Here is a 12158-nt window from a genome sequence, read left to right as displayed (position 1 = left end):
AAACTTAGGAATAAACTTGGGCATGACCACAAATAAATGGATTAAAAAAATTTTAACTTGCTGAATAACTTGCTGAATTGTGTTAAGTAGGCAATAATTGCTATTGTCTGCCAGTGCTTCCCTGCTCTTGCTTTCCCAGTTCCTTTTTCCTAAATTCCTCAGGACTGAAATACGTTCTGTTTTGAAATAACTGCTGTTGCTGCTAAATCACTTCAGTCGTGTCCGACTGTGTGACCCATAGACGGAAGCCCACCAGGCTCCCCCGTCCCTGGGATTCTCCCGGTGACAACACTGGAGTGGGTTGCCATTTCCTTCTCCAATGTGTGAAAGTGAAAAGTGGAAGTGAACTTGCTCAGTCGTGTCTGACCCTTAGCGACCCCACGTACTGCAGCCTACCAGGCTCCTCCATCCATGGGATTTTCCAGGCAAGAGTACTGGAGTGGCTTGCCAGTGCCTTCTCTGTTTGAAATAATTATTCTGGTCTTTTTCAGCCTGATCATTTTGAGGACCCCGTGGCTAGTCCTGTCAGAAAATGTTTCAGTTAATTCTACTGTTTAAAGGTTACATTTAAAGGACTGTTTTAAGGTTACATTTAAAGTTAATTGTCAATAAAATAAAATTGATTTATTATAAAACTAATAAGACATTAAGTTCTGGAGAAAACAGATTTTCACTGAGTTGATGGCTGAGACGTCACCAAAATTCAAAGACCATAGAAGGACCAGATAGAAATTGCTGCCTTACATGTTATTTCTTAACAGCAGGTTAGACTAAAGAGAAGGAAATGAGGGTTTGATGAGTATCTACTTTATACCAGGCACTTTTCACTCATTATTTAAATTTGTAAGATTCACTAGAATTATTGCTTCTTTTTACCTTCAACAGTGAAACTAGAACGCGAAGCTGAAGAAGAACGAATACGAAAACACAAAGCAGCTGCTGAGAAGGCTTTCCAGGAAGGAATTGCCAAGGCAAAACTAGTCATGCGGAGGACTCCAATTGGTACAGATCGAAACCATAACAGGTAAGTTATTAAATTCAAGTTTTATCATCTCTTAGGGCTGTTATAGTGTTGCTAGTTAGTATTACGATTAGACAAGGTTCCCTGTTCGTGGATATTGGACACAGAATTGCTCATCGCACATTTATTTGAATATTTATTGTGCCAACTGCTAGGGTTATGAAGTTAGATAAGACATGACCTTGTCCTTGAAGACTCGACAGATAGGAAGCTTAAATTATGGTGGTAGGAGAAATGTAATCCTAATAGAAGTCTTTAAAAATGGTAAGATATTTTCACTGCATACATCGTGTGGAACCTAAAGCAGAGAAATATTAGTAGTTATAAAAATTATAGATAGGAAGTGAGTCTCAAATTCCCCAAATCTTAGTATGTTGTGCCTTACTTTAGAATTTGTATTTGCCCAGTGTTGAGTGACATTCTGTAATCATCTTGCTCAACGAGGAAGTTATCCTGTGCTCACGGTGTTTTATTATTATATTAACATGTGGTTGTGATTTGTAGATACTGGCTCTTCTCAGATGAAGTTCCAGGTTTGTTCATTGAGAAAGGCTGGGTCCATGACAGCATTGACTACCGATTCAGCCATCACCGGAAAGACCACACAGACTCTCCCGATGAGGACTACTGTCCCCGGAGTATGTATATCTATTAGTTGTTTATCCTGCTCAAGACTGTCTTTCCTCTGTCACTTTTTTTCACTTGCTAAATTTCTTTTATCATTTTCTTAGGTAGAATTATTTGAGTGAGGTGGGAAGATGTGAAATGCCTAGCAAAAGGAAAAGAACTTAACATTTGATTACCAGCTTTGTGTTGATATAGCCATAGTGTGAAAAGATGAAAAACTTGAGTATTAGGATATTTGGATATTATATTTATACAAGTAGTTTTCAAACTTTGTTCCTTGGGAGTCTTCTTTGTAGGTACTTCAGAGGCTGGGATTGACGTAATTCTTTTTTTTCCTAAGAAAGAAATTAAAAAATTTTTTTTAATTTAAAAATACCAGATGGTTAGATCAGATATTCTCAGTGTCACTGTTGTTGACGTTTGGGGCCAGATAATTCTTTGTAGCAGGAGGTTGTCCTATGCATTGTAGGTTGTTTAGCAGCATCCCTGACTTCTGCCCATTGGATGCCGTTTGTGACAACCACAGGCCACCAGATACTGCCAAATGTCCCCTAAGAGGCAGCCTGGCTTTCTTTTGAGAACCGTTGCATTAAATGATCCATAAGCTTCCTTCCAGTTGTACTGTATAATAACCTAATGAAAATTTTTCCTTAAAAAGTGTTTTCCTTCATTTTAGAGAAACTCATAATCCAGATTTTAAACTCACAAAATTGTTAAATAATGAAATTAATGTATATCCCTAAACTTCAGATTTAAGGCATTTTTCATGTTGAATTATGTTGTGTGTCCAAATGTGGCTCTTAGTAGAAAAATCTAGTTTGGCAGACTTTGTCAATATACAGGTGAGAGCAGCAAATGTGAAGTGAGGATCTTCAGACTCAAGAGTGATTCCAGTGAGATGAAGGACTGGTTTTATTACGTGTCTCAGAAAATTAATGGCTATTTTTAGAAATCCAGTCCCACAGTTACGGTTTCTCCTGAGAAGAGGTTGTCATCCACATTTCTTCACTTCTAGAGCATCCTGGTGGATGTTGTTCCTTCCTCTTGTCTAGTTCCAGCGTGGCAGGGTTTCCTCAGAGCTCCCTGATGGAAAAGACACAACAAGGTTACGTGTTAATGTTGCAGGGAAGATGTGCAGGTTCAAGCGGGAGAAGGGGAGCAGGGGAGAGAACCAATTGTAGGATTAGGTAAAGCCTCAAATACTGGCTTCAGGTCTATCTAGTAATGTCATATATTCGGGTATAGGAGCTTGTTTACGAAAAGGTTCAGCCTGTTTGACATTTGCAGCCACTTCCAGGGCTAAACTTTTAGTCGTTTATATATTTCAGTTGTGTCTGCTTCACCACAGATGCCTTTGTGCCAAACATCGTCATGTACCAGGAGCAGATTATTTATGTGCTCTGAGATATTTAGTCGTCTCTCTCCATTCTAACTTGTGATACTCTTAAACTTTGACCTGTACAACTGTTCAGCTGTCTAGAGAGCAGCTATCTCAGATACTGTGCTGTCTGTAACATGTTTAAGAGAAATTAGCATCTGTTGTACGTGTGGATATATTCAATAGGCAGCGTCTGTGTACTGCTTAGATTTAAAACTAGGAGTGGAGTTACTTGCTGTGTTCAGCCTAATGTATACGTTTTTCTTAGGTAAGAAAGCAAACCTAGGCAAAAATGTAAGCATGAACACGCAACACGGCCCAGCAACAGAAATTGCTGTCGAGACCACTATACCCAAACAAGGACAGAATCTATGGTAACGTGAGCATTCATCTGGTTGCTGTTTCTTTTTTGTTTTCAGTGTTAAGAAAATATTTGATACAATGACACCAGTGAGTTAGTTATTCACTATTGAGAGCATTTTATGTGACTCTGATTTCTTGGATATATAAACTCATTGCTTTAAAAGCAGACTTGATTTTTTTTTTAATAAGAATATATTTGTTTGCTTTAAGGTTTAGAATTTATTTTTCTGTTGTAATGTAACTATATTATGTGATAGATCTTATATAGCATTGAAAATGCCTTTCAGTCTGCTTGGGAATAGAGCAGGATTTTCATCTCTATTAAAGAATAAGTAATTATAAATACAGCCATGAATCTTCCTGTGTGCCTCTTCTGCTTTAAGCTGGGAACTAGGTTTTGGAGAGGGTCCCTTCTACTTTGTGATTGCATCAGCTGCTTTGGTTGTGCTCACCTTTGGTTTTGGATATAAGTTTACTCTTTAAAGAGGTAGGGATAAGAGTGAACTTCATGAATTTGTACACTTGTCTCATTACATTTTAGCAGAAACATTGGCTCCAGTGTCCTGGGATAAAGTTAACATTAGGTCTTAGGGCAACAGTGAATTGTTCTACTTCTGAGCAAGGTTGGAATTCTGCTTTCCCACTCCCACCACCATAGTGTTTGATTCCCCCTCCCCCGCCACAGAATTGACAAGTTGTTTTTTTTGGCCCCTGCAGGTTTTTATGTGATAGTCAGAAGGAACTGGATGAGTTGCTAAATTGCCTTCACCCTCAGGGAATAAGAGAAAGTCAGCTTAAAGAGAGACTAGAGAAGAGGTAAGGGTTCCATCTTGCTCTTCACGTCTTCTCTTCTGCGCTGGATATTATACATACCTTGCGGGTGGGGGGGGGTTTGTTTAGCCATGAAAGCTTAAGTAAAATTTTAAAAGCCTGTAACCCTCTTATGTTCTTGTTGTTTGGTATTTTCTTGACACCTCATAATTATTTGGAAAATTATACTATTAAAACATGTATACAGGGTAGCAGGGTTATTCACTAACATGCCACATACCAGGCTGAGAGTTTCATTGTAGTTAGGCAGCCTTGTAAACACAGTTCCACATTGGTTGGTATTCAAAAGTATTCTGCCAGTATCCAAAATAGCCAGAAAATGAAAACAGCCTCAGTTTTATCAACTGATTAAATAAACAAAATGTGGTGTTTGCATAAATTCAACCATTAAAAGGAACAAAGTGCTGAAATAGGCTGCCACATAGATGAACGTTATGCTTAGTCAAAGAAGCCAGACATAAAAGGCCACGTAGTGTGTGATTTCACTTATATGAGACATCCACAGTAGGCAGATTTATAGTCAGAAAATAGATTAGTAGTTGCCAGGGGATGAGGGATGGGGGGAATTGAGAGTGTACAAATGAACATTCTGTGGAGGAGCACAGCTTCAAACCAGGCCTCAAAAGAATTTCCAAAGATAAAATTCCAAGAAACTCATGGTGAAAAAAAAAAAGTTAAAACCCACACAAATAAGGTATCATGAATGAGAGCTAGGTAAAGAAACACACAAGATACTGGAATTACCATATGCAGAATACAATCAGTGTGTTTTTAAAAAGAGTCAAGAAAAAGAACCTTGAGATTTGTGTGAGAAACAGCTTATTAAAAAGCAGAGCTAAAAAGATTAAATCATAAATCAGTCTTGGAGAAATAAAACATGTCATTCAAGGCACTGGAGTCTGTAGATCATTCTTTAAGTTCCTTTATTCCTCCTTCCGTTTCCCTCAACTTTTCTAGGTACCAGGACATTATTCATTCTATTCATCTGGCCCGGAAGCCAAATTTAGGTCTAAAATCCTGTGATGGCAACCAGGAGCTTTTAAACTTTCTTCGGAGTGATCTCATTGAAGTTGCAACAAGGTTACAGAAGGGAGGACTTGGTTATGTGGAAGAAACCTCAGAATTCGAAGCTCGGGTAAGACCATCCGGAAAATACCCTTGAAGTCTGTTAATTTGGAATTGTTCCCTGATACTCTTCTTGGCTTCCCTAGATGACCCTAGGGATCATATGTTTGTTTTGAAAGACACATGTGGAATCCTAAGGTCTCTGTGTTCATATAATATTTTTCCCTTTTCATCATCTGCTGGTTTCCAGAAAAATCTAATAATTGGCTCAGAACCTTTATTAAAAAAGAGCTTTTCTGTTAAGTTGAAAGAAAACTAGTCCTGAAGTCATAGTCATAACATTATTTAACCTGTCCATTCCCATGTGATGCCTGTGCTTTAAGGTAGGAAACGTTTGTGTATCCTGCTTTTGTCCATTCTCTAACCTCATCAACTCAGTGGAGTAAATCTTGTGTTGGGCAACACTCAAGCTGTTAAATAGGTAATTTCAGTGAAGGTACATTTATTGTTCTGTCACTTACTGCTCAGAAGGACCCTAAAGTGTTATAGGTGACCCAGTTCAAGAGACACCGTGTCCCACATTAGATAAGTTTAGGTATCAAAGCTGCAGAAAAGATTGGAAAACACTGTCCATCAGTTATTACTATGGGGCTTCCCTGGTGGCTCAGATGGTACAGAATCTGCCTGCAATGCAGGAGACCCGGTTCCATCCCTGGGTTGGGAAGATCTCCTGGAGAAGGGCATGGCTACCCACTCCAGTATTCTTGCCTGGAGAATTTCATGGACAGAGGAGTCTGACAGGCTAATTTTTCTGTTAATTTTAAATAATGAAGTCCACATAATTCCAAACATTAATATTGGTGAGTCTTTCCAAATTGTTCATATGCAGTATATGTGTTAATAGTTATATGATTTTTATGAGCAGTTGGGGATCCCCCCGCCCCCCCCAGTTTTTCCCTCCTTTATAGGAACTTTCTATTTCTTTTAGTCTTTGTATCACTTTGGTGTACATAGTAAGCCATGGAGTTGATATGATAAACCTTTTATTGTCAGGCTTCTCTTTTTTTCTTTGCTATTTGAATCAGCAAATCATATCATCTTATATATGTAACTTTTTTTTCATTAGCTCTGTTATAAGTTCTTGGTACATTCCCTGGGAAAGAGGATTGAAACATATTTATTGTTCAAATTTGGTTTTTTTTTTAAATAGGAGTTACTCAACCAAAGGATTCTGCTAGTTTCAAATATTGTAATTGCTTTTTTCTTTAGCAAGTGTTTATCAGTTGCCTACTTTGTACCAAACCCAGACCCATACCTTGCTAATATTAGATTACCATCATTCTTTCTCTTTTCACACTGTTCATGGAGTTCTCAGGGCAAGAAGACTGGTGTGGTTTGCCAGTCCCTTATCGTTTGTAAGCTAGTAGGTTGGTAAAATTTTACTTTCTGTTTTTCTTTGCCTTGAGACTGTCATTTGTACTTAGTAGGCACTCGGTTGCTGAGTGAATGAATGAGCTCAGTAACTTCTTCTTTTTTTTTTTTTTTTTAATTTTTATTGGAGGCTAATTGTTTTACAATATTATATTGGTTGGTTTTGCCATACATTAACATGAATCCGCCCTGGGTGTACATGAGTTCCCTCTCCCGAACCCCCCTCCCACCTCCCTCCTCAGTAACTTCTTAAGTAGAGCAGGTTTCAGCATCTCATGGGTCCCTTCATCAGGGATATCCAGGTAGTCTGGCTACTTTCAAATGTATAAGCCTTCCATTGAACTGAGGCACCCAGTTAAATTAATGTTATGTGACCAATTTCGGTGTAGGTTGATTTGACTTTAATTGAGGATAGTCTGCTTTCATCTTTCTCTTGGCCTTTCACTCAGTCTAGTCTTGAAATTGTTTTCTGTAGGTGATCTCACTAGAGAAACTGAAGGATTTTGGTGAATGTGTGATTGCCCTTCAAGCCAGTGTCATAAAGAAGTTTCTCCAAGGCTTCATGGCTCCCAAGCAGAAGAGAAGAAAACTCCAAAGCGAAGATTCAGCCAAGACTGAAGAGGTGGATGAAGAGAAAAAAATGGCAGAGGAAGCAAAGGTATTTTACCTAATGAAGATGTCATTTTATGACTGTAGAAGTATGTAATCTGCTATTAAAGTTATCTAACCCTGTGCTTTTTAGCTGCATAAGCACTGTTCCCTGAGCCAGTGTCTGATCTTTATCCCATTCTCCAGATAATTTCAAACTGGTCTGTGAAGCACAGCCCTGCCTATAGCGCTGGATACTGTGCTAGACCCCCACTCCCCACCCCGCAACACACACACCTTTTACCTTTACCAAAGCAAATTCCTTTTTTAAAAAGGTGTGTGTGTGTGCTCAGTCACGTCTGACTCTTTGTGACCTCATGGATTGCAGCCCTCCAGGCTCCTCTGTCCATGGGATTTCCCAAGCAATTTCCTTCTCCAGGGGGACCTTCCTGACCCAGAGATCAAACTCATATCTTCTGTGTCTCCTGCATTGGCAAGTGGACTCTTTACCACTGAGCCATTTGGGAAGCCCTTTTTTGAAGGGTGGTGGTTTTTAATGTTTTTTAAATTGTAAAATATACATAATGAACAACTTTGCGATTTTTACATGTAATCTGTTATTAAGTACATTCACACTGTTCTGTAACTATTACCACCATCTGTCCCCAGAATTTTTTTTATCTTTCCAAACTGAAACTGCCCATTGAACACTAAGCTACCCATTTCATCCTTCCCCAGGTCCCTGGCAGCTGTCATTCTCTTTCTGTGTCTATGAATTTGAGTACTCTAGGTATCTCATATAAGTGGAATCATACAATATTTGTCCTTTATTTAACTTCTTCAAAGTTATCTGCGTTGTAGCATGTGCCAGAATTTCCTTCCTTTATAAGAGTGAGTACTATTTCATTGTGCGTATAGACCGCATTGTGCTTATCGGCCATCAGTGGACACTTGAGTCACTTCCACCTTTTGACTGTTGTGACTAAGGCTGCTGTGGGTCTTTACATCTTGTTTGGAGGTTCTATTCCGGGAACACAACTACTTGTGCACCCTGGGTGAAGAAAGGTCCTCCTCTATCAGGGAGGATTGTCTTCTGTGACCACGCCTGAAGCAAGCAGCAAGGGGAAGGGAGGGGAGGGAGAAAAGGGAAAACAAGGGAAGCATTCCACTGGTAATGGCTGGGGCTGGCTTGCCTCTGTCGGTCACTCTGATAAGTAGAAGCCAGAAGTCCTTGCCCTCAAGAACTGTGTGAGAGATGCTTAGAGTAGTGTGACAGATGTGGAGGAAGACCAATCTATGGCTCGCCTGTGAGGGATCCAAGGGCCACTTACCACTTGCCAGAGGAGAGAACCTATTAGCTGGATTTTAAAGAACAAGTAGAAATTCATTAGGTTGTGGAAAGGGGTGGACGCAGTGTTAGTCTGAGCTGGAATTGCCTCTCATCACTGACCACTGGTCCTTGTTTTGTCCTCTGAGTTGACATGGAATGAGTTTCCTCTCTGAAGCTTCTCTGGGAGTTGTACACAGTTGTCATGTTCCCCCCAAGTTTCTTCCTAAGACCGAGAGTGATACATGATACAAGAAACATTTTAGGTGAGAGGTGAGCAGAGAACTAAGATTAGATTAAGTTAACTAAGTTAGATAAACTTTTAACTATTAATTCATGACATAGACTCAGCTTTCACACACGTCATTGTCTTACAGGAATACAGCATCCAGGTAACCTCTAGGTGAAATAAGACATCAGAGTTCATACTCTCCTTTGCTAAATCTCTTCTCATAAGGCGTAACTTTCAGCCTTGCCGCATGCTTCGTGGGTTTCGTTTTTAACCCAGTTCTATTCGGAACAGTCTCCTCCTCTGTGTGATCTTTCCTTGCCATTCCTTTACTCGTAGTATTTTCTTCTCATTGGGCACTAGCAGCTGTATAGCGTTCTCATTAAGTTCCTTTTTAGTATTCAACCCCAGAGTGAAGTAGCCTCTTTTCAGTTTGTCATATGAGACGATTCTTAGCTTGCTTGGGGAGGAAAATGTGAGCACTTTTTTAACCTTGGGGCCCAGACACATAGCACACAAATGGAAAACATGGAGGAGTTTCTTGGAAAATCAATTAGGTTGTCGACTAAGTAGTTCAACAATGTTCTCCATTAAAATGGCATTATGCCCTGCAGTTCCCCACCAAAGGTCAGCCTTGCCACAGCTCTGAAATTTTCCACTGTCCTTTGCTTTGAAGGTTTCCACTTAGCACGGGCCAGGGTTTTTCAGCTGGCACTAGGCTGTTGCATTGAGCTAATGTCAGTCTCTAATCTGTGCTTCAGTTTCCGTATTTGTGAAAGGAGATTATCTCTTAAATCCCTTCGTGTGGTAGTCAGTTATTGCAATTATTGAATGTTTATTTCATTTTCTTGCATTCAGTGGGAAAGATGTTTCATAGTTGGGCGAAATCCTGGGTTCTGTTAGGCTGTCTGTTTACTTTGGATGCATTTGTCTTGACAAGCTGGTTATCTGTTTTTCCATTATAAACATTTGTTTATGGAAGAATATGGTCTGACGCCTCATTATATTCTTGTCAAAATATGATGTTGTCTTTTTAGTATTCAGTTCAGTTCAGTCGCTCAGTCGTGTCCGACTCTTAGGTAAAGGGAATTAATGGTGGCTTGCCCATAAGCTGGCTCCCCCTTTATTTTGTTATATACATTTCTGCTGTTTCTAACTAGGGCCCAACTTGATTTAAATATGTTGGAGAATTTGACTTTTTCATCAGAATAGTGTGCCTGGCTTCCCAGCGGTACTGCAAAACAGAGTATTTACTTGATGGCACTGTGTTGACTGTAAAAACTTTATCTAACTGCTGTTGATCTGTTTTTAAGTCTTGGATAATGTGGTTTTTGGGTTTTTTTTTTTAATGTTCTAGACTGTTTGGAATTTTGTGCAATGGGAGGAGACTAAGATGTTCTTTACAATGTTGAGTGCTGGTTGTTTTTGTTCTTGAAATTAGAGGCTGGTTGGAGACAAGGCCTTTGTTGCCAACAGAGGTCCGTCTGGTCAAAGCTATGGTTTTTCTAGTAGTCATGTATGGATGTGAGAGTTGGACTGTAAAGAAAACTGAGCACCAAAGAATTGATGCTTTTGAACTGTGGTGCTGGAGGAGACTGTTGTGAGTCCCTTGGACTGTAAGGAGATCCAACCAGTTGATCCTCAAGGAAATCAGTCCTGAATATTCATTGGAAGGACTGATGCTGAAACTGAAGCTCCAATACTTTGGCCACCTGATGCGAAGAACTGAGTCATTGGAAAAGACCCTGATGCTGGGAAAGATTGAAGGCAGGAGGCGAAGGGGACGGCAGAGGATGAGATGGTTGGATGGCATCACTGACTTGATGGACATGAGTTTGAGCAAGTTCTGGGAGTTGGGGATGGACACAGAAGCCTGGCGTGCTGCAGTCCCTTGGGTCGCAAGGAGTCAGATATGACTGAGCGGCTGAACTGAACTAAACTTGAGACAAGGCTAGTCTGTATGAATAATACAGTGGATAAAACAGGAGCTAATGTATAAATGCCAGCAGTGCCGGACTGGGGATCAGGAGACCTGGCCCAGATTGCTGAGATCTTGGGCAAACTTTCTTTTCACAAAAAATAAAAAAATAAATGTTTATGCAAATGTGCACAAACATTCATAGCAGTCTTACTCAGAATAATCAAAAAGCGGAAGCAATCCAAGTGTTTGCCAGCTGATGAATGGATAGACAGCATGGATGTCTTGCTCCACAGTTTAAGTGAAATGAAGTACTGCTTCAGGGTGGGATGTGGATGAAGCTAGAAAGCATGCTCAGTCAGAGAAGCCGGTCTCAGAAGGCCACATGTGTGAAACGTCAGAGTAGTGAGATCCATAATCAGAGGAAGAGTGTGGTTGCCTCGGGCTGAGGGAAAGTGGTGGGGTAGGGTAGGGAATTGGTGGGTTAGGGTAGGGATAGCAAATGGCAAATTTTCCTTGGGTGATAAAAATATTCTAAAATTAAGATTATGTTTATAGCTGTAAACCTCTGCAAATATATGAAAAGCCATTGACTACGCATTTAATAGGGGGAACTTGTTAATATATAAATTACATCTTGTCTGTTTTTAAAATGAGGTTTCAGTTCAGTTCAGTTGCTCACTCGTGTCCAACTCTTTGCGACCTCATGAATCACAGCACACCAGGCCTCCCTGTCCATCACCAACTCCCGGAGTTCACTCAAACTCATGTCCATCGAGTTGGTGATGCCATCCAGCCATCTCATTCTCTGTCGTCCCCTTCTCTTCCCGCCCCCAAATCCCTCCCAGCATCAGAGTCTTTTCCAGTGAGTCAACTCGTCGCATGAGGTGGCCAAAGTATTGGAGTTTCAGCTTTAGCATCAGTCCTTCCAATGAACACCCAGGATTGATCTCCTTTAGAATGGACTGGTTGGATCTCCTTGCAGTCCAAGGGACTCTCAAGAGTCTTCTCCAGCACCACAGTTCAAAAGCATCAATTCTTCGGCGATCAGCTTTCTTCACAGTCCAACTCTCACATCCATACATGACCACTGGAAAAACCATAGCCTTGACTAGACGGACCTTGGTTGGCAAAGTAATGTCTCTGCTTTTTAATATGCTATCTAAGTTGGTCAAAACTTTCCTTCCAAGGAGTAAGCGTCTTTTAATTTCATGGCTGCAGTCAGCATCCACAGTGATTTTGGAGCTCAAAAAAATAAAGTCTGGCACTGTTTCCCCATCTAAATTCCATGAAGTGATGGGACCAGATGCCATGATCTTTGTTTTCTGAATGTTGAGCTTCAAGCCAACCTTTTCACTCTCCTCTTTCACTTTCATCAAG

At 40.3% G+C, this 12158-nt stretch overlaps 1 protein-coding gene across 1 annotated transcript in view; it reads left to right on the top strand.

Moving 5' to 3' along the window:
- Positions 1-12158, top strand: part of BAZ1B (bromodomain adjacent to zinc finger domain 1B) — a 54742-nt gene that overhangs the window by 32260 nt on the left and 10324 nt on the right. The window contains exons 8-13 of the mRNA XM_055410065.2: positions 886-1024; positions 1526-1659; positions 3295-3400; positions 4107-4205; positions 5178-5355; positions 7192-7374. Coding sequence (XP_055266040.1) covers positions 886-1024; positions 1526-1659; positions 3295-3400; positions 4107-4205; positions 5178-5355; positions 7192-7374 — 839 coding nt within the window. The remainder of the gene's footprint in view (positions 1-885; positions 1025-1525; positions 1660-3294; positions 3401-4106; positions 4206-5177; positions 5356-7191; positions 7375-12158) is intronic.

This window comes from Moschus berezovskii, chromosome 27 (assembly GCF_049115385.1).
Source record: "Moschus berezovskii isolate FMDL1 chromosome 27, NW_MosBer_1.0, whole genome shotgun sequence".
NCBI classification, from domain to species: domain Eukaryota; kingdom Metazoa; phylum Chordata; class Mammalia; order Artiodactyla; family Moschidae; genus Moschus; species Moschus berezovskii.
The sequence above is the reverse complement of the archived record's forward strand: the minus strand, read 5'-3'. Positions and strand labels throughout refer to the sequence as shown.